Below are 19891 nucleotides of genomic sequence, written 5' to 3'. Positions count from 1 at the left end.
CGGCCGAAAAAAAAAAAAAAAAAAAAAAAAAGAGGGAGAGAAAAAAAGAAACGGTCGCGCGCAGCGACGTAACGGTGGCCACCCTTTTTTGATTCCGACCCTCAGCCCGAGCCGCTCTCCTCTCCTCTCGTAGCCGCTGCTCGTGACGCAAACAACTTTGGAGCAGCGCGAGACGCTGTATTGTATTTTGGACTCCCGCCCGGCGAGCCACCCCGATTTTAACGCCCGGCATCACGGGGTATACGGGGGGAGGGGGACTTCATTGTCAGCCAATTTATTCACCATTCGACCCGTCGAGGTGGATCTCGCCCGGGCGTGGTCGCGTGATCGCATCGTGATCACAACGCGATTCGATCGCGACGCTAATCAAGATCGGCGGAGCCGACGGAGTCGTTGCGTAAACGCGATGTTAATGCGTCGTCTTTGCGCTAATTCAATGACGAGACTCGCGTTCGCTCGAAGAATGTTTGCGCTCTCTCTCTCTCTCTCTCTCTCTCTCTCGCCGGTGTCGCGTGTCATCATCGTCATCGTCGTGCTGTCTCTCGGAAAACCTCGTTTCCGCGTCTTAGCCGCTGAAATTAACCAACGACTATTTATACCAGATGCACTCGGACGCGACTCTCTCATCCGGTAAGGCGATTTCCTCGCTCATAATCTCCTCGAATCGATCCGGATTAAGCCGTTGTACCACGCTAGCGCGGTGCATTAAAGCCCGCCTCTGATTCTTTAAGCTCGCGCTTCTTCCGCTCTCCTCCTCCCCCTGCTCCTCGTGTAATCGGCGTTGCAACAGACCGCGAGGGACGCGCGCGCGCCTTTATAATCATCCTTGTAATTACGCGGGAAACGCGGAATCGCGCGAGAGCACGATGGTGCATCCAGATTAAGCGCGCTGACGGTCGAGGAAAGTAATCCCCCAGCGTTCCACCCAACTAAATATTTTATTTAGGAGAACAAATCGCCTCTTCCTCTGCCACCCACACACACACACACACACACACACATGTATACAGAGAGCCAACTTTCACAGACTGCGCTATGCTCTTGCGAATCGTCACTTCGCCCGGCGTAACGTCACGTAAACCGATTCAACTTGACCCAACTTCCGAGGCATCGTCTCGAACTCGAGAGCGATCCGGGAAGACGGAGAGCGGCGGCCGTCGCATGCGGAACGAACAAATAGCGGCCACTTAAAAAGCGGCGCATTACGTCTCGATTGAAAAATACGCCGGAATTTTCCGGACAAGCCGACAAATGCCTCCCCTTCTCTCTCTCTCTCTCTCTCTCTCTCTTTCCCGACCTCCCTGCCCCGGCCACCCCCTCCGCCGCAGCCGACGCGGTGTGTGCTCGTCCCCTCGAGCGTCCCGACGCACCGACTTCGAGGGGACTCCTTTGGTCCCTCTCATATTCTAAGGATCCCGATCCATCTAAACTAACCCCCAGACCTAACCCAGTAACTCCACTCGCGGTCATTGTAGCCCCGAGGTCTAACCCACCCCTCCCTGCCTCTCCCTCCCTCAGCGACGCTTCTCCTCTTCAACCCCCTCCCCGCCGCTGCTCTACGTACAAAACATGCGGACCCGCGCGGAGCGGCGACGGGGCTTGCCGGGGGGTTGCGCGCAGGGGGTTTTCGTGCGCGATGCCACAGCCGCCGACCGTGCGACGGGGGTAGTGTCTAGGGGGCTGTTCTCTCCCTCTCAGTTGGCCGCGATTCATCGCCGGGTATGTGTGCACGTCCCGATCGTGGCCGGGCGCGCCAGGTCGAGGAGGCGCGACAGGGTGTACTCGGGATCGCGTTTTCGCTGCGGCCCTCGTTCACCAGCTCCCGCTTCGTCGTCGTCATCATCGTCGTCGTCGTCGTCGTCGTCGTCGTCGTCGTCGTCGTCGCGGAGTCGTCCCGCGAGCTTCTCCCGTCGCTCGGGTCGTGTCGCTGCGACGGAGTGTCGCGGGTCAAGTTTCACGCGTGCGACTGCAACGCGATACGCGCCGATGCGCGCGTGCACGCGTAAAGAAAGCTCAAGCGCGTCGGACAAGTCGGCGAGAGGAAGCGCTGCGCGATAATTAACGGCCGGACACGACGAGGTAAACGCGAGCGTCCGGTCCGTCCGCGAGGAAGTCGTCCTCGCGCCGAGAATCTTCCGCTCTCTCGTCTCTCGTTTGTAAAAACCGCCATCGTCGCGCCGGTTCTCGCGATCGATATCTCGATGCGAGCAAGTGCGAATCAGCCAGCCGGTGATTTACGCGTCGCGGATCTTCTGGGTCTCCTCCGAGCGCACTCGCCGCGACGCGACGCGACGCGACGCGGCGTCGTTGGTTGCCGTAGTCACCGCGGCAGCGCAGGATGCGTCGTCGCGACGCTCGACGCAGCGAGGAGGAAGCGAAATCTCTCTCCGGAAGCGGCAGCGTCGAATGATCGATCGTTGCACACATGATAATTGCCGAAGTCGATGCGGCGCGACGACGCGCGAGTCGCACTCCGCCGCCGGCTGTGCGACATTCGATTACGCCTGCGGTCGTCATCGTCGTCCTGCGAGAGTTGCACGCGAAAGAACCCCGCATTCCAGCAGCAGCGGCGGCGGCGGCGGCAGTCCGCGAGTCCGCTCTCGCGTGAGATTCGTTATTCGGACGTGGGAGGGAAGCATCTCTCTCGGCGACGACGAGAGATCTCGAGGAAACGCGAAACAGCAGCGCGCTCGGCAGTTAAAGGGGGCGACTCGAGATTCTGCGAGCGCGCGGCCTCGGCTAATGGACTATTTACGCTGCCGCGAGGAAAACGCGAGAGGAGCAATGAAATCGCGGAGTCAATTGCACGCGAAATTTCTATCCGGGAAGGAATCGCTCCGCGCCGATTAAACGCCCGGCAGATCGATTAACCATTACGCGAGCGCTCGGTGATCGATCGTGCTCGCCCGTCGAGACAGACAGACAGACGGACAGAGAGAGAGAGAGAGAGAGAGAAGGGGGGAATGAGGGGGTTCGGAAACAATTGAGAATTAAGAACCGTCGCAAGGAGCTGCGGAGAAAGCAACGGAGTTATTCGATAAACCAGCGTGAAGGAGTTTAACTAAGGCGATTAAAAGCGCGAGCGCGAGAGCTCGAGGAGAATTAGATTGCGCGGTATGAAAAAGGAGAAAAATAATAAATTCAGGGCGTTATCGCTTCCGTCACATCTTTCCGCGTCGCCTTCTCTTTGCCTTCCTTTTTGCCTTTAATAACCGCAGCGTACTCTTTCGGGATCGTCGCGTTACGTTAAGCGACGGTTATGAATAAAAACCGCAGCGGCACGGCTCATACAACCGCGCGATGTCTAAAGTGCTTGAGCTAACACGGTGACATATCTTGTCGAGCAGTGTCTCTCCTTGGGAGAAAATTTCCTCCTTCCGAGGCGCGAGCCTCTTAAAGACAGGATTTAAATTCAACGCGGCACCGCCGCCGCCGCCTATACACATCCGGTACTTCTAAATTGAATATTTAAATTTTGCCCCTCGTGTACTCGGCGATATATTCGGTAACGCGAGAATGCGCGAGGAGATTGAGGACGTAACGCAGATAAATATCCCAGCGCGACGCGCCGGGGCGGATTTTTTCCAGGCGACAAGTATACGACGACGACGACGACGACGACGACGACGACGACGACGACGAGAGGCTCCTCTCGTACGCGATGATATTTATCTCGCGCGGTTAACTTTCCGAGAGCCGAGCGCGCAAACGCGCACCATTACGTCATACGTAAACGCATTACCGGAGTGCACTCGCGTCGTTGCGGACGGCTTTAGCGATTACACGCGAGTGTAATTGCACGTTACACGGGTAAAGCCGGCGAAACGGGCGTGATCTTGGCCGTGCGCGCCTCTCGATGACGACGACGACGACGACGACGACGACGACGGCGATCTCTTCGACCTCGCAGAGTTCCATGGCAGTGCGACGAGTGTGCGATATTTGATCCCCGGCTGATAATGGACGGACGTGAGCACGCGAGTGCGCCGACGACGAGAGCGTTTCGCGGGGCGAGCGTCAACGAGCGAGTAAGGCGGCTTTGCATAATCCGGCGTGCGCGAGCGGCTCGCCTCGAAGAGCGAGCGGAGGTGGAGATTCTACGCGTCGCGCCGAGCTGGAGCGCGTTTTTGTGCGGACCGCTCGCACGATCGACCGTTGCTCGGATGCGTTGCTCGTAGAGTGCTCACGAGAGAAGAGAGAAGAGAGAAGAGAGAAGAGAAGAGAGGAAAAGCGAAGAGAGGATATCCCCGGCGCGAGCTCTCGCGGTCGGCTGGAAGGAATTCCGCGAGAAACCGCGTGCGCGCTCCTCTCTCCTCGTTCTCCCGCCCCCTTGCTTGGCTCTCTTTCTTTCTCGCCGTCATTTTTCTCCTCAATAGCGCGCGGCCATGCGGGACAGGAGCGGCAGCTCGAGGAAGCGCGTCTCGTCTCGAAACCGGAGCAAGGCGATTAATCACCCACTGCGGATGCATTGACCAGCCGATGCAGATGCAGCCGCAGCCGCGTGCGACTCATTCGCGTAATCTTCTCGAGCGAGCGACGACTCTTCGAGGACAACTGCCGAGATCCGATCGCGCACTGGTCGAATCTCGCCGGATCGAGATCGGCCGGAAACGGCATAAGATAGGCTCTCGCGCAGCGTAGGTGAGACTATTCGAGCTCGGCGACAGGAGAGCGGCCACGGAATCGCGAGCGCGGCTTACTTCAAGTCCGGGCCGGTTGATCGCGGAATCGCGCCTCGTCCCGAGGAACACGTCGCCGTGACTAAACGCTATCGGGATGATTAATGCTTCTTCACGACGATACATCGACGGCACGGGTTGTATCAGGCGGCGACGCGCCTGAGACGCGCGACGCCGCGCCGCGCCGCGCCGCGCCGAGCCGATGCGAAGCCGATTACACGTTGCGCGACTACTATTCTCGTAACGCCATGAGGAAATTATTCAGCCGGCATGAAAATAACGTAAAAATAACGAAAGACTCGGATTATATCGATACGTTGAGTGCAACGGCGAGGTGGTGGTGGTGGTGGTCAGCGGTGACCGTGATAACGCCGCGTTTCATTAATCTACGCGTGAAACGCGTAAGCAGCGTTTGTTTCGCGACCAATTAAATATGCGACCGCTCAATCAGAGAGAGAGAGAGAGAGAGAGTCAATGAAACGAGCTAACGAAACGACTGAGACTTGCGAGTCGAGCGTTGAGAAAAATCGGGGGGAAGTGAACGGAAGTTAATTGCGAGGACGAGATACGAGAGAAAAAGGAAAACACCGGTGGAAACGGTGGAGGATCGCGCGGCACCGCCTACCGGCTGCGGATAATTTTCAATATAAGAGTACCGGAAACCTGTCGGAGAGAGTTCGGCCGGCGGGATTTACTTCCAAAAGAGCGTGTCGGTGCAATGTCGCACATCGGTCCGGCAACAGCTGCATCAGGGACGCGCACGGCGCAGCGTCGAGTCGCGTCAGCAAAAATTCACTGGCGCAAGGGGTTTACTTATTGTGCACCGGCGCGACCTTTTCCTCGCCGTTTTATATCCCCGGCGATGCGCGGGGTTTATCATACGATTTAATAGCGTTCTAGAAGGTTATTGGTCCGCACAAACTTGGAGCGTTATGAGGGCCGTAGAGAGAGAGAGAGAGAGAGAGACAGAGAGAGAGAGAGAGAGAGAGAGAGAAGCCCGCACCACCGCCGCCTCTACCGCCGCCGCCGCCACCACCTCCACCACCGCTACCACCACCACCACCACCACCACCACCACCACTTTCTCAACCCCTCTTTCTCTTTCTCTCCCGCTGTAGACCCTTTCATTTTACGTCCCGCGATCGATCGAAGAATTTAATCTGCGGAAGCAGCGGCCGCTCGCTCTCCTCTTTCTCTGTCTGCCTTGCTCTCTCTCTCTCTCTCTCACTCTCTCTCACTCTCTCTCGCTCACTCGTTCTGTTATCAATAGCGGCCGCCGATTTTCTGCTCTTTGCCCGACGTGAGTATGTGACGACGCAATGATCGCGGAATTACCATCGTCCATCTCTCGTTTGCTTGATATTCGCGCGCGCGCGTGCACGTATTTCAAGCTTCCGCCGTGTGGCTGTCGCTGACCCACGTTCGCTGCGCGAACGAATGCAGCGACGACGCGCGTCCAACTTTACGGGAATGATCCTAGCCCCCTCCCCTCTTATCCCTTTTGCGAGAGTCTTTAACTCCGCCGTTTAATTTTACGCGGTCGGCGAAATTACTCCGCGAAATTGAATCTCCAATTTCACGGGGCAGGAACAGCCGTTCAACGAGAACCCCGGCGCGGGCGCTCTCGCTCAAGAAATACGAACAATAGCCTCGATACCGTTCCCTCGTAATAAGAGAAGCGGCTGACTCGAAAGAGGAAATCGAGTGATGCACGCGCGCACTCTCTCCGGCACGGTGGGGGGCTTCGGTGAGAAAGCGGAAAAGCGGACGAAATCCGCGGCGAAGTCTCCGCGTGTCTCACGCGTGACAACGCGCGTTCCATCTGATATTGATTAAAGCAGATGTCGGCTGTACCGGCCCTTAACAAATGGAGTACGTACGTAGGATTTCGCATTTCGGGTTCGGGTTCGGGTTCGTCGCACCGACCTTCGTCGCCGCGGGCGCAACGTCACGCGCACGACAAATAGACACAATTTTCCCGACGTGCAATATTTTTAGCGCCACCGCGCCGTGGGAGGGAGAGACTCACTCACTCACTCACTCACTCACTCTCTCTCTCTCTCTCTCTCCCTCGTTCGCGGACGCGTCCCGATTCGGGCACGAAATTCCCACGCGCGCACAATAATTTAAATTAATCGTCGCTGCAGCGACAACTGATTTAATGCGTAGCTTAATCCGGCCGCTGACACATTCAACGCGCGAGTCGCGATGAGTTACGGTAATTCGCGCACAAGACAGGGTCCATTTACAATGGAGACATTTACAGAGTAGATACACACGCGTGTGATTGCGCGTGGGCGTTTAATACGCCATCGGCTTTTGTGTTCTGCGCCCTCTCTCTCTCTCTCTCTCTCTCTCTCTCTCTCTCTCTCTCTCTCTCTCTCTCTCCCGTCTTATCTGCGCGCATTATCGTCTCGCTGATTTTCCGCCAAGATCGGCGATTCTCCGTCGTCCCGCGCGTAAATCACCACCGGACGGATCGGTAAAAACGATCGGTCGCGGTGTTCGATGTTCACGGGGAGGGGAGGAGCGGGAGAGGAAGGGGGTTAAAATACATCGCGTGCGTCGCGTCCATTAGAATTTAATCGGGAATCCGTGACGACACACGTGCGGATTTTCCCGCCGAAACGCTCAACGCGCGGAATTTTTCCCTAGACATGGTCGGTGCATTTTTCCTCTCCATCAGTCAATTATCGCGCAGAGTTGAGTAGAATTTAGCGATCGAGTGTACGCTTGCGTGCGTGCGTGCGTGCGTGCGTGCGTGCGTGCGTGCTGAGCAAACGTACGTTTGACGGACGCGCGTGGAATTTCGCGAAATTGCGATTTGGCGCGTCGACGCGCAGCGCTCGCCACTCCTCTGTGCGCGGTCGGCGTTGGGCTCGCATGAAAAAGAGAACGTGGCTGTTTTTTTTCTTTTTTTTTCGTACGGAAAATTCGTGATTAAAACTCAAGGACACGTTTCACACGGAACCTGCGACGCGCGCGGAAGAGAGAGAAAGAGAGACAGATAATTCGAACACGCGAACGTGAGAGGCGTCCGTAAATCGCGGCGGAGTGCCGTCGACGGGGTGAAAAGCAAACGAAAGACACGTGAGCGTGTTTGTGTGTGTGTGTGTGTGTGTGTGTGTATGTCGGGCGATAAATTTCCGATTCACGACACCGCGGATCGCGCTTGTACCTCGGCCTCGACGCCTCGTGCACCTCCGCCAAAGTGCTTTCCACTTTCCCGCTGGCGGAGGCTTATAAAAAAAGAAAAGAGTTGAGTTCCCGTGCCGGTGGTCGTCTTTTAATTCCTGCCCTCTGTGCGTGCTGACGAGAGGAGGGAGAATCGGCGACGCGCGACTCGATTGGGCCAATTCCGCGGCGAGGATCGCCGCTTCGCGGTGCCAGTGATTTTCCCCTCGTAACGGGGGGCGGGGGGGGGGGCTTTAACGAGCGGCCTGCGAACGCTGACGAGATTACTAATCGCGGCTAATTGGAGCTAATTATGGCGTTCGTTAGAGGGAGCGAAGGAGTGGAATGAAGCAAGTGGCGAATGTGACCGGAGCGTATGCAAACGTACGCGTAGTCAAACGCATAGTCGACATCTCGGGGACTCGATCGCGCGTGATGAAAGATCATGCGTTTGCTTTTCCCGCGTCGAAGAGTGCAAGCAAGATCCGTTCTCGATCCGTTCGCAGCCGTTCGCGATAATGCGACGCTCGATAGCAACTCGCGTAATCAGCGAGCATTCACACGGCCGGCGTGGCGCGGCGTGGCGCGGCGTGGCGCGGCGCGGCGGTACAAAGTGAGATTACGCGGCCGGCTCGGTGCGCTCCTAACGAATCCATGATGCACCGTCGGCGAGTCTTTGCTCACCGGGCGAAGAGAAGTATCGTGCTCATCGCGCCGATAGATTTCCGATGCCGAGTGTAATTGAATGCGCGCAACGAGAGGGTCGAGAGAGAGAGAGAGAGAGAGAGAGTGTAGCGGCGATTTCCCCGGTATTAAACAAACACGTGCTAACGAGTATCATTCATGGCTGCTTACGACGTCGCTCGGACATAATCGAGCGACTGACGTCTCGCGTGGAAGTGCCGCTGGAACGACGAGCCCCTTGTTGCACGCAACCGTCTCGCAGCCGTCGACTCGCGGAGAAATCACGCGCGCGCTTTTTCCACGAGTCCCGCGTTTCCTCTCAGCGGCGCCTCCGCGTGAGAAATTTTTCCACTATCACTATCGCGCGCGTCGCTCGCTTATAATTTATCAGCCTGCGGCTTGTCACTTAATATTGATCGATCGCGCAGCCACGCGGAAGCGAGACACACTTCTCGCACCGTAAAGACGGATCTTCCTATTGCCGGCTGCGGCGCGATTGCGGTTATACCGTTCGCGCGAACGAGTGGAAAGGTCGAGGTGCGAAGGCACGTAAGACGCTTTCGCGTAGCGGTGCAGGGATCAAAACTTTTCAAGCAGCCAGCCAGCCAGCCAGCGTCTCATAATTTATTCCCGCGCCCCAGCGCGACGGAGAGGAGAGGGACATTCTCGGGACGCGACGTGCGCCATCGAGCATAAAGAACGTAGGGATTTCTCCGTCTCTCTTGCCCCCCCCCCGCGCCCCCTCTCGCCTCTTCTTTCTCCCCAGCGTCCCCTTTTTTATATTCGCTCGGCCGCGTCACAAATCCCGCAAACGAGCCGGGACGTATTACTGCCCCGGCGCGTCTGTTCCTCTCTCGCTCGGGGGACTCTCGTCTTTCTCTTTCTTCCGTCTAATTTCCGCGCCGTGCTCGCGCTCGCGCTCGAGCGACAATGGGCGCCGCTTGGCGAGCGAACGACGGAGCGCGCGGTCGAGCGCGATTATACATCGCGGATAGACTGTAGACGAGATAATTCAGTCGGCGGAATGGGTGATGGGATGATGGTGGTGGTGGTGGGTGGAGGAACGGAGGGGGGGGGCGGGCGGGCAGTGGGTGCCACTACGGGAGTCACTAGAAATCGTGTGGAATTTATGCACGACTACATGGAAGCGCTTAGCGCGTGGATTAAAATGGGACGGTGCGTGTCAACGTGTGCGACGGCGGATGGATGGGACGGCCGCGTGTATTACGTGTGATGTACGTTTTTTAAATGATGACGACCGACACAGTCGGTGGAATTCCGGCGCGTGAGGCGCCGCGGGAAATACACGGTTCTGCCGCGTATTCTGCGTCACGTGTTCCGCGTAATTGATGTCCGATCGATCGCTGGTCGCGCGTCAGATAGACACGTTGCCGCCGTGATAACGCTTCGTGAGATCGGAAATAAATCGCTCGCGATCAAATTGACCGATTCCGTCGCGACTCGCCGCGCCGGCGCAAACAATGCGCCTCGCGCGATCGCGGGACTGCAGTCTCACCGCGCGCGCGTTGATCGCGCGGGGATTTTTGCTCGAGAGGGAGATAATCGCCCGTATGCAACTCTTGAAGTGTTGCATAAAGGGAGGTTATTTACCTTGCACAACTCGACGGTATTGATTAATGAAGGGAGTCGCTGGCAATTATCGCGTCACGCGACGAACAAGCGCGAAAATGTTTTCGCCAAAGAGGAGGAAAAAAACCGAATCGCGTATTCGCACTCGGCAAAGTTCGAAAGGTCGCAAACGCGCGGCGAGAGAGAGATTCGAATGGGTTAAATCGCGCGCGCATTCGGGACGAGCCGATCGACGACCGCCGCGCGGACGGACGATCGATCAACCTCCGCCACTCGTAATCGCGTCTAAAGTGCATCGCGTCCGCGCGCTCAATAAGATCGAAAGTGGAGCGCGCGCGCGCGCTCCTCTCCGCTCCTCCGCCGAGTGTTTTAAGGCATACGGCGCGATGGCGAAGCCGTGAATCAAATTGCCGGTTAATCCTGATGGTAATTACGGGTAAATTCAATCGAATTAATGGCCGTGCCGGTGCGTCGCGTGAGTTATCGCCGGCTGCCAGGGACAGGCCGGCTGGACTTGGTGACCCGGTATCGCGTCGGTCCCCGATATTGGCAGCGCCTCGGAGTCTCAGGAACGAGAGAGGAACAATAGTCGAGCACGTCGCGCCGGCGGTGTTATCTTTGACGTTGCCGATCCCCTGTGATCGGCGGAATTTCGTCTCCCGTTGGAGACTCTCGCGGAGAAAGGATCTCTCTCTCTCTGCCCACCCTCCTCCCCTCTCCCCCTCCTTCCCTCCCTCTCTCGCACTTCTCTCCGCTTCTCTTTCTCTGTCTCTTCCTCCTCTTCCGTAGCGAGGGCAAAAAACGCGACGCGACGCGACGCGCGCTTGTCGCGTTCGCAGTTATCGAACGGATTGTTCCTCGCGAGAGCGGATTTTTTAATTAGAGGCGAAGAAAAAGAGGGGAAAAGAGAGCGTGCGCGAGCCGGCTCGCTCGTTCGGGAATAGCTCGCCATTATGTAACGTCGCTGGCGAATAAAGCGACACGTAGGCGAAGCACGCGCGGAGAAATCGCGAGCGGAGCGACGCTTTGCTTTGTGCGACGTCGAAGCGCCGCGCGCGTACTTCAAGCGTCTTCGCGGCTGTGCCGCGCCCGTAAGACGCGCGTTTTATCGCGCCTTACGATTTTATTTCCGTTTCGTCATGGACAGGGGGATAACAACGCTCGGACGACGGTGCCGGCCGGCGGCCGCGCCGGAGCGGTGGATTTTTGCGCGCGCGGCCCAAGTGACGTTTGCATCGTCGCTTTGCACCGCTAATGGACTGCGACGTTTTTACAGGCGGAGCTAAAAGCTCCGGCCCATAACGGTGACGTTTTGCGTGCGCACTATTTATACTTGCGCACTATTAGCCTCGGGGCTGATACGATAAGACCGGCGGGGCGAGGGGGGGAGAGAGAGAGAGAGAGAGAGAGAGAGAGGAGGATGCTGCTGAACGAGAGAGGAACGTTGGGAATCGCGTTCGCAAGCGCGGCAGGCTTGCGCGACGTCGATGTGGCGCGAGCGGAGAGAGACGATCGGTGATTTTCGTTCAACCCGGCGAGAGTTATTCTCTCACATCCATCTCGTCCGTTCGTGAGAAAAGGAATTAATACGTGGCAAGTGCGCGCTGGATACGCTCCGGCGGATTCTGAGAAGCGGGACGCGTCATATCCCGCGTCGGAATCTAATTACCGAGTGCTGCATCCGCTAAAATTAAGTAATTCGAGTTTTAACGTTGTATTTTTATCGGGAACTTCACGGCTGACACATTCCGGTGAGAAGAACCGAGTCGACCGAGTAATACATACGTTATATTCTCTCTCAACTCGTAACATCGTTCGCTCGCGCGAAGGGCGTTGGCGTATTTTCCTCTCTGCTCCTTCCTCCTTCCTTTCAGACGCAATATTCCTCTCTCTCTCTCTTGCTTCTCTCTCTCTCTCTCTCTCTCTCTCTCTCTCTCTCTCTCTTTCTCTCGAATCCGCATTAAAGAATTCTCATTCGCAGCTTTTTTCACGACAAGCGCACACCCCGGCCCGGGCATACATATATCAGCGCAACTCGCGAGATTCAGTCGACTCGCGGGAACGATCGTGAAGGTAAATGGACGTGTCTCCTCAACGTAGTGAACTCGCGGAAGAAGCCGCTGAAGAAAAGGGGAAACAGACGCGTTCGCGATTCCGTGCCGATCTCGAGAGCTCCGAGGCGCAATATCCTCCGACACGGATCCTCCTCGCAGGACAGTCCTTGGAGGATTTGACGACGAGGTGAAACCCGTGCGTCGTAGGTAGTACGAAAAAAGGAGTCGAGGGAGATCAAGAGGAAGAGCGAAAGCCGGCAGAGAGAGAGAGAGAGAGAGAGAGAGAGAGAGAGAGAGAGAGAGAGAGAGAGAGAGGGAGAGAACGAGGTATCTCAGCGACGGCGACAACGACGGCGACGGCGACGACGACTCGTATAACCCAGATGCATAGAAAACAATCGCGGGCAAAAGCGACAATAATGACGGCGTTAGAGATAAGTGCAAACCCCGACAATAAATATGCAAGACTGATACCGCTGGAGGAAAGGATAATACTGCCCGTGTAGAAGGAGATAGCGGCGTATCGATTGCGCGGCGAAATATCCCCCTTCGCCTCCCGCGACGGACGAAACGCTCGTGCGAGGGACTTGGCGCCAGTACACCGCGTATCTTCCCACGAGAGGAGAGTACTCGTGGAGTATACCTGGCGAGTACTCGGAATATCGACGAACCGACGAGCGAACGGAGGTGAGCATGGAAATCGCGTATCGTGCGGCTGCCAGCGATCGCGGCTCCGTCAACGTTCCAGCCTGCCTGTGGCGTAGGAGTTCCTAGGCGAGGCAAGCAGCTGACGAAGAGAAACGAGAGCGCGCGCGCGAGAGAGAGAGAGAGAGAGAGAGAGAGAAAGAGTGAGAGTGAGAGAGAGAGAGAGAGAGAGAGAGAGAGAGAGTGAGAGGGAGGTGGAGGTAGAGAGAGAGAGAGAGAGAGAGAGAGAGAAGAGATGTCACTGAATCACAGATATTACGTAAGTATCGGATTGATTCCCGAAAATAGCGGAGATACGTACCGCGAAGATAAGCCGCGAATTTCGCGCGAGACGAGCGAAACGCGTACGCGCGCGGCTTTATCGTCCGTCTGCCTCCTCTCTTCTTCCCTCGAAACGGCAATAAATGTCACGGGTAAAGCGCGACGAGGATTCTCGCCGGTTCTAAACTCCGAAACGTTCATTTAGAAGATAAGCTGTTTCCCTTCGAGCGCGTGCATGCAAAAAGTATATCCCCGCCCGACTCGCGCTCGTTGTATTCATCTTTACGCGAGCAAAAGTTTTTGGTTACGAGAGAGCTCTGCTCTGAAGAAGCGCGCTCTCTCGTCGCTATCAACTTTAAAGTCGGTTAGTGGGTTGGACAGCGCGCGTCGAAAGTGAGAGATAAATATTAAAGGAGAATTTAACGCGAGGCGCAATCGCGCGCGCGAACGCGCAGCGTTGTTATCGCGGCTGCAGCGCTCGCTCTTATCAATTAAACGTACTGCCGAAAAAGTCGTGCTCAATTGTCGCGCTTAATTGCCAAGACGCCCGTTTATCGCAAACGCCTACGATTACGGGCAACAATACGGCCAGCCGCTTTTTCCTTTTCTTCCTCTCGGGGAACGAGACGACACGACTCCTCTTGTTCTCCTCGGTCGCACAAATTACGTTGCTCCAGTTAATAAAGTATGCCGAGATTACGGCTGTTTCGCGCGCGCGCGCGCGCGCGCGACACAATGTGCCGTGCTCGGCGACAAATTCGAATCTCTCTCTGCACCGTACGGTTATTGTTCGCAATGGTCGTAGCCAGAACATAATAGATAAGCGCGGACCTCGTAGGCCAGCGGCGCGTCGCACTGCTAGATATCGACCGCTCTCTCTCTCTCTCTCTCTCTTTCTCTCTGTCTCTCCTATCCTTCCTGTGCATCTCCCGTGGCGTGACTACATCCGAGAAATTAAAGCTATCCGTCCTGAAACCTCCTTATCCAACCGACCTAACGTTTCAACGATGCGAGATATTTCGCACTTGCGGCGCGTGCACGTGTCGCGAATATTTAAACGTAACTCGAATAACTCTCTTTCCCTCTCCCTCTCTCTCCCTTCTGCTCAGAGGAGAGCGAGGCGCGGCGACGACGCGTGTTGCGGCGTTCTCAGCGTTTTTCCTTTCTCACCACGAAAGGCTCGAGAGGGCCTAGGAGAAAATTAAGAGCTGCGCGAGTTTTCCAAATGTTGAACTTGAACGAAAGAGAAGGAGAGAGAGAGAGAGAGAGAGAGAGAGAGAGAGAGAAAGGAAGAAAGAAACAAACACCGAAAAGAAGCGGGGCGCTCTCGCGCGAGATTACGAGGCCGCTCTTAAAACAAAAGCGAGATCCTCGAGGAGACCACTTTTCAACGCGGAAACTCTCCGAGACCCGAAAAAATTCCCCGAGAATTCGCTAGGTGGAAAAAAATCCTACGGCTTTCCTGGGTCTCGTCCGATAGAGGACAAGATCCCCCCTATTCATCAACGGGACCATTCATTCGGCGCGAACCCCTCATTGTTCCGAGCAAGCCTTCGTATAGCAAGCCTTTATGATATTTATGATGTTTGTGTCTCTTTGTGACGTAACATCACAAGTGTGTCCCTCGTCTCTCCCGGAGAATCGGCCACGTCCGCGCAACGCAGGAGAGAGACAGAGATTACTTATGCATGTATCATGTATATCGATTTTCTCTCTCTCTCTCTCTCTCTCTCTCTCTCTCTCTCTCTCTCTCTCGCGTCATACGACATACGTTATTATTATTATCCTTTCGTGCTCGGCGAACGCGCGACGTAGCGCGCATCAAAGAGCGCGGCTGCACCAGCATATACGGGCGGACGTATGAAATATAGCGGTAAAAGTGTCGCTGACACGTTGGAAAAATCGCTACTGCGCCCGAAGGAATAAATTATCGATATACGGACATGTGTCCCCGTCCCCCGCTCTTCTCTACGACCCATCGCACAGCTGAGTTCGCCAAGTTAAAACGGAGCGCGCGCGGTGCTGTCTTAAGAACGGCGTCGATACCGTGTCGAACTCGTAACACGGACGGTTCTCTCCCTACTACTACTACTACTACTACTACTACTACTACTACTACTTTTTCTTCTTCTTCTTCTTCTTCTTCTTCTTCTTCTTCTTCTTCTTCTTCTTCTGCTCCTTTTCTTTATCTCAATATCGATCGTTGGAAGGATCATTTAAGCTGCTACGGATACGTCGAGTCGATTATTATGATGACGCAAGGAAACGACAGCACAGACACGACAGTACGAGAGAATCGCTGCAGCGCGCGTAAGGATTCAATTATCCGCGTGACGATTAAACGATACGATCACCGGACGATGTATCGCGTTTCTCTCTTTCTCTCTGCGAGCGAGTCAGCAGTTATCAATAACAACGGGGGAATTTTAGGGACGATTAGCGACACGCTCGGCTTACAATCACGATTGTATGATCGTGACGTTATCGTTGCCTCGGCTCGGTGAGAAACGATCGATGCTTGTCCGATCGTTTCTCTCGCGCGCGCGCGCGAGAGAGAGAGAGAGAGAGAGAGAGAGAGAGAGAGAGAGAGAGAGAGAGAGAGAGAGAGAGAGAGAGCGAGAGGACCCGGCAGAATACTGAAGGTACTCGAAAAATAAAATAATCGAGACGCGCGAGTGCGATTGAATGACAGAGTGATCGAGCGCACGCGGCGAGTGGAAAGTGATAGAGACGCGCGGCGCAGGGCGCGGGGAGAGGTGGGGGGTTTACATTACGTTAACGTAACGCATGTCCGACCCGTCCATTAGTAGCCGGTCTACTAGAGACGAACGACGACGGTAATAGGTCCGAGTCTTTTAAGACACGCGGTGTTCCGCGAATTCTGCAGCGAGGACATCAAAGCCTTTATTGCACGTCGGCAAGAATACTTAGCACTTTAACGGACAAAGGCCGCGCAAAGGACATCAAAGACTTTGTGTTGGCAGCTAATGAGAAATTATTATACGGCGTATATAAAGACCGTTTCGGTGGTCGTGCGGCCTCTCTCGGAGTAACGTCGCGACAATCGGGACGACGACGCTCGCGCGAATTCAGAGGATCCCCCCCCCCCCACCCCCCGGCACGTCGAAAGAGATCTCAAGCGTGCGCGAGTTGCCTCGTGAAGACACTCGTCTCCACGGAGCCACTTCAACACGTTGACTGGCACACACAGTGAGCGGCGCGCTGTAACAGCCGGCTAATTTGCGTGCAAAACGTAACCGCGCGTAAGGAAAAAGGCGAGCGAATGCGACACACGGTCGAGCGACGTCGACAGCTGAAAAACGAGCTGACGAATAAACGCGTTCATTTAGCGCGCATTTGCCCGGTTCGATGATTCCAAGTCGACGAGGTGGGAATCAGTCTCGGCGTAATCGAGACCACCGTTTCGCCGATTCTTGCCCGCGGACGAGCGGACCGCGCGGGTTATCGACCGTATCGGCATCTCTCCTGCGCTCGCGCATCTGTCCTACGCTCGCGAAATCCAGGTGATCGCCGCCGAATAATGCAGGTTCGCATGTTTATTCATAGACGGCCGCGCTCTCGGCGCGCCACGTGCGGCGCAGACGTTACGCGCGCGCTGCTAATCCGGCGTGTTGTGCCGCGAGAGAGAGATCCGCCGATCGCGCGCGCGCGCATTGTTCTTTTGCTCCTAGGCGGCTCGCTCTACAGGCGTCTGAATCATCTCCTATTCGTAGACGCCAATGTACACTAGCGGTCATAAAGGTTCCACTCGCGGTGCAACAATGAAATCCGATCGTGGCGCGAGGCCCGGCGGCCAAACGCGTCGCTTTCAACGTGGCGGCGGCGGCGGCGGCGGCGGCGGCGGCCCGAACGAGCGGCGCATTTTCAAGCGCGCGCCTTATTTCGACGTGTGAAAAACGAGCGTCTGGACTTTTGGACCTCTGACGTGTGTGACGGACGTTTCGCGTCCGACCAAGTCTGATGAATAAAAAGTTGCTTCAAGCGTGACAGCCGAGTTGTCGCCGAGGCTGCGCTTCTTTTTCCCTTTTCCTTCTATTACGGACAGTTGGAACGGACGAGTATCCAGACGCGATTCCACCATGACATTCTCCGCTGCGAGAAGCGCGTGATTTATGACGTCTACTGTACGCACACGCGGGCTCGCGCCGCGGACGCGCAATTGCCGCCGTCGTGTTTGTTGCAGTCGCGAAAGCTCGGCGAAAACCTCGACTCTCTCTCTCTCTCTCTCTCTCTCTCTCTCTCTCTCTCTCTCTCTCTCTCTCGTTCTCTCTCTCTCTCTCTCTCTCTATCTGCCCCTCTCTTTCCCGCGCGTCGATCTCGCGCTTCGCTTCTCTTGATTTTACGTCCGCAGGCTTGATTGACGCACGCATCGGCCGCAGCCTCCGCGCGCGCGATACTTTTCCAACGCGAGCCGACCACGTCAGCGACTTCGAAATAGCGGCGATGCAAATATAGATTTGCAAATTGATTCACGTGCGTCGCGCGCGAGAGACACGGAGATCCCGCATTAACCCATTTTCCTTGGCGTTTACTTCTGCACGCGTGTCACCGTCCGTTTCCGGTAGTAATGCCTGGCCGCGCGCGCTCGGACGAGCTTCGGAGGGCGATCGAGCACTCCTGGTTTTTCCAGCGGCGAAGACAGAGGCGCTCCGCGAATCGCTTATCGTCGTCGCGAAACAGCCAGCACGTGTGCGACCACGCGAATTTGCGTCCGACAAGCCAGCAGCAGGTTTACCAGCGGCTCTATTCTTGAACTACTCGCGTATACACAAGCGGCAAGTTTCGACTCGCGATCGCAATGGAAAATCCCTAGAACCGTATTCTTGACAGTCGCACGTGAACACGTATACGCAGATCACCATTCGCAATGCAACGCAATGGATAATACCATCCCGTTTCTCTCGAAACGTATGTGATATGTTGTGCAAAGTACAGAAAGTGGGGTATAAGAGTACACATAGAAGCGCACTGTTATTAAGAAGAAGAAGACTTCGACGCTGAGACGGCTAAAAGAGTGACAAATAATAGCTGACTTTACATATCCGTGAAGAGAAATAATAAATACGAAATTCTAAGAGAAAATAGCATAAAAATTTCGCTGCGTTTTAATTGATAGAGTAAAACTGTGTTGGAACAATAATGGATTTAGACGATATAATAGTAAACATACCAGTTACCACCAAATGCGTTAGAACATGCTGAAATAATGCAAGAGCCAAGAAGATTTTTCCATATTGGTCCCGTATTAGTTCCATATTTTCCACTTTGTTCCGCTGAACGCAGCCAATTAAACTTCGTCGTATCGCACTTTTGGTCATCGGTATTTGCAGAAAGTACACGTGTCTTCCAATGTCGTCAAACGTAATCGAACGCAACGACAAAAGCGTATACGTTTCTAGTTGCGAAATATACTACGCGGTATTAGGTTCAAGAAATACCGTGTCAGAATCACGTATGCGCATTTTTACCGTTCGCAACGTGCGTGTACGTAAAGTTGCGTATAGATTCAAGAATAGGGTCCCCCCAGGGAACAGGTGAGAAGAAACGACGTGAAAATTTGTCGCGACCGAGGGGAAAAAGCTTCGTCTCGACGTTTCGTCCCGAGGCCGCTCGCCCCGGGACGTAATCCGAGTTTCCGGCGAAACAGCCGACAGCCCGGGGGGTGATCCCGAGTCCGAACGATCCGCGGACGGATCGATGCGCTCGGAGGGACGAAGTGGCCACTGTGCGCAGCGCGCGCGCGTACCCTCGGACGGTATTATGGTCGAGTGGTTGAGTTCTAATAGGATTAAGTGCCGCTACAATAGGGTGAAAATTATCAATTTCGCCAGGTAGCACGGCATGTACGGAGAGACTCGGCGCGGAGAGAGCTCGGAATCAGAATTCCGCGCGAATCCGACGGAGGCCGCGGCGTATCGACGAGCCTTCCGATCCGGCGCGACGAAAATTAGCGCGATCCCGCTAACCCTGCGTGCATTTTCGTCGTTAGCGTCGATGTGATCATCGACGACGACGACGACGACGACGACGATCACGGTTTACCGTGCTCTACTAGCGTGACGGGTATATATATATATACTGCAGCACGCTATCGGTGCACGTCGCGGTGATCCAACGCGACGCTAATGGAATGTCCGAATGTACCGCGGACGGCAATTCAGCGCGGAGATCAACAGCGCGCGGCCGCGCTATACGTATACCGTATTTATACGCGGCTGACGCGGATAATGGCTATTAGGCCGTTCGCGCGCTACGATATTTAATATTCCGTCACCGATTCACCGAGATATCAAGGATATCGAGTTCCCGCGAAGCTTATCCTCGCATAATACGATTATTGCGCGCGCATAGCGCAAGCGAGAAGAGGAGGAAGAGAGAGAGAGAGAGAGAGAGAGAGAGAGAGAGAGCGAGCGAATCACGCTGGGAAATCACGTCGTTAAATTTAATAACGTTATTTCCAATGTTCTTGCAGCTTGGAAATGTGCGATTATTGGTGAGAGAGGGAGAACGAGAGAGAAAGAGAAAAAATAAACGCGAGCGAGACGACTGTTGTCTACATTGTGAAAAAATTACGAAGCCGTCGTAACGAGAGCTTCGTCATCGAGAGGGGAGAAACGAAACGGAACGGAACGGAACGGAACGGTATCAATACGGTTGTCGTAATGCACTCTTGACGAAAGCTTTAGCAGAGCTGCAGGCTCGCTTAGTAGGACGCGGTGCTCG

At 55.3% G+C, this 19891-nt stretch overlaps 2 protein-coding genes across 5 annotated transcripts in view; one reads left to right on the top strand and one right to left on the bottom strand.

The window, feature by feature from the left end:
* Positions 1 to 19891, bottom strand: part of LOC105181231 (Mediator complex subunit 20) — an 89312-nt gene that overhangs the window by 11014 nt on the left and 58407 nt on the right. The window contains exon 1 of one of the 2 annotated variants that reach the window (XM_025297553.1): positions 5336 to 5635. The exons of the other annotated variant lie outside the window; for it this stretch is intronic. Coding sequence (XP_025153338.1) covers positions 5336 to 5408 — 73 coding nt within the window. The 5' untranslated portion in view covers positions 5409 to 5635. Of the gene's footprint in view, positions 1 to 5335; positions 5636 to 19891 lie in introns of those variants that run through there. 2 annotated transcript variants of the gene reach the window in all.
* LOC105181230 (facilitated trehalose transporter Tret1) overlaps positions 1580 to 19891 on the top strand; it is a 69057-nt gene continuing 50745 nt past the window's right edge. Inside the window, exons 1-2 of one of the 3 annotated variants that reach the window (XM_025297550.1) lie at positions 1580 to 2079; positions 3911 to 4028. In XM_025297550.1, coding sequence (XP_025153335.1) covers positions 3960 to 4028 — 69 coding nt within the window. In that variant the 5' untranslated portion in view covers positions 1580 to 2079; positions 3911 to 3959. Of the gene's footprint in view, positions 2080 to 3910; positions 4029 to 12502; positions 12869 to 13093; positions 13146 to 19891 lie in introns of those variants that run through there. The other 2 variants (XM_025297551.1, XM_011137855.3) reach the window with 2 other exon arrangements.

Source organism: Harpegnathos saltator, unplaced genomic scaffold (genome assembly GCF_003227715.2).
Source record: "Harpegnathos saltator strain DR-91 unplaced genomic scaffold, Hsal_v8.6 scaffold18, whole genome shotgun sequence".
NCBI classification, from domain to species: domain Eukaryota; kingdom Metazoa; phylum Arthropoda; class Insecta; order Hymenoptera; family Formicidae; genus Harpegnathos; species Harpegnathos saltator.
Note: the sequence above shows the minus strand (reverse complement) of the source record. Positions and strands in the feature narration are given on the sequence as shown.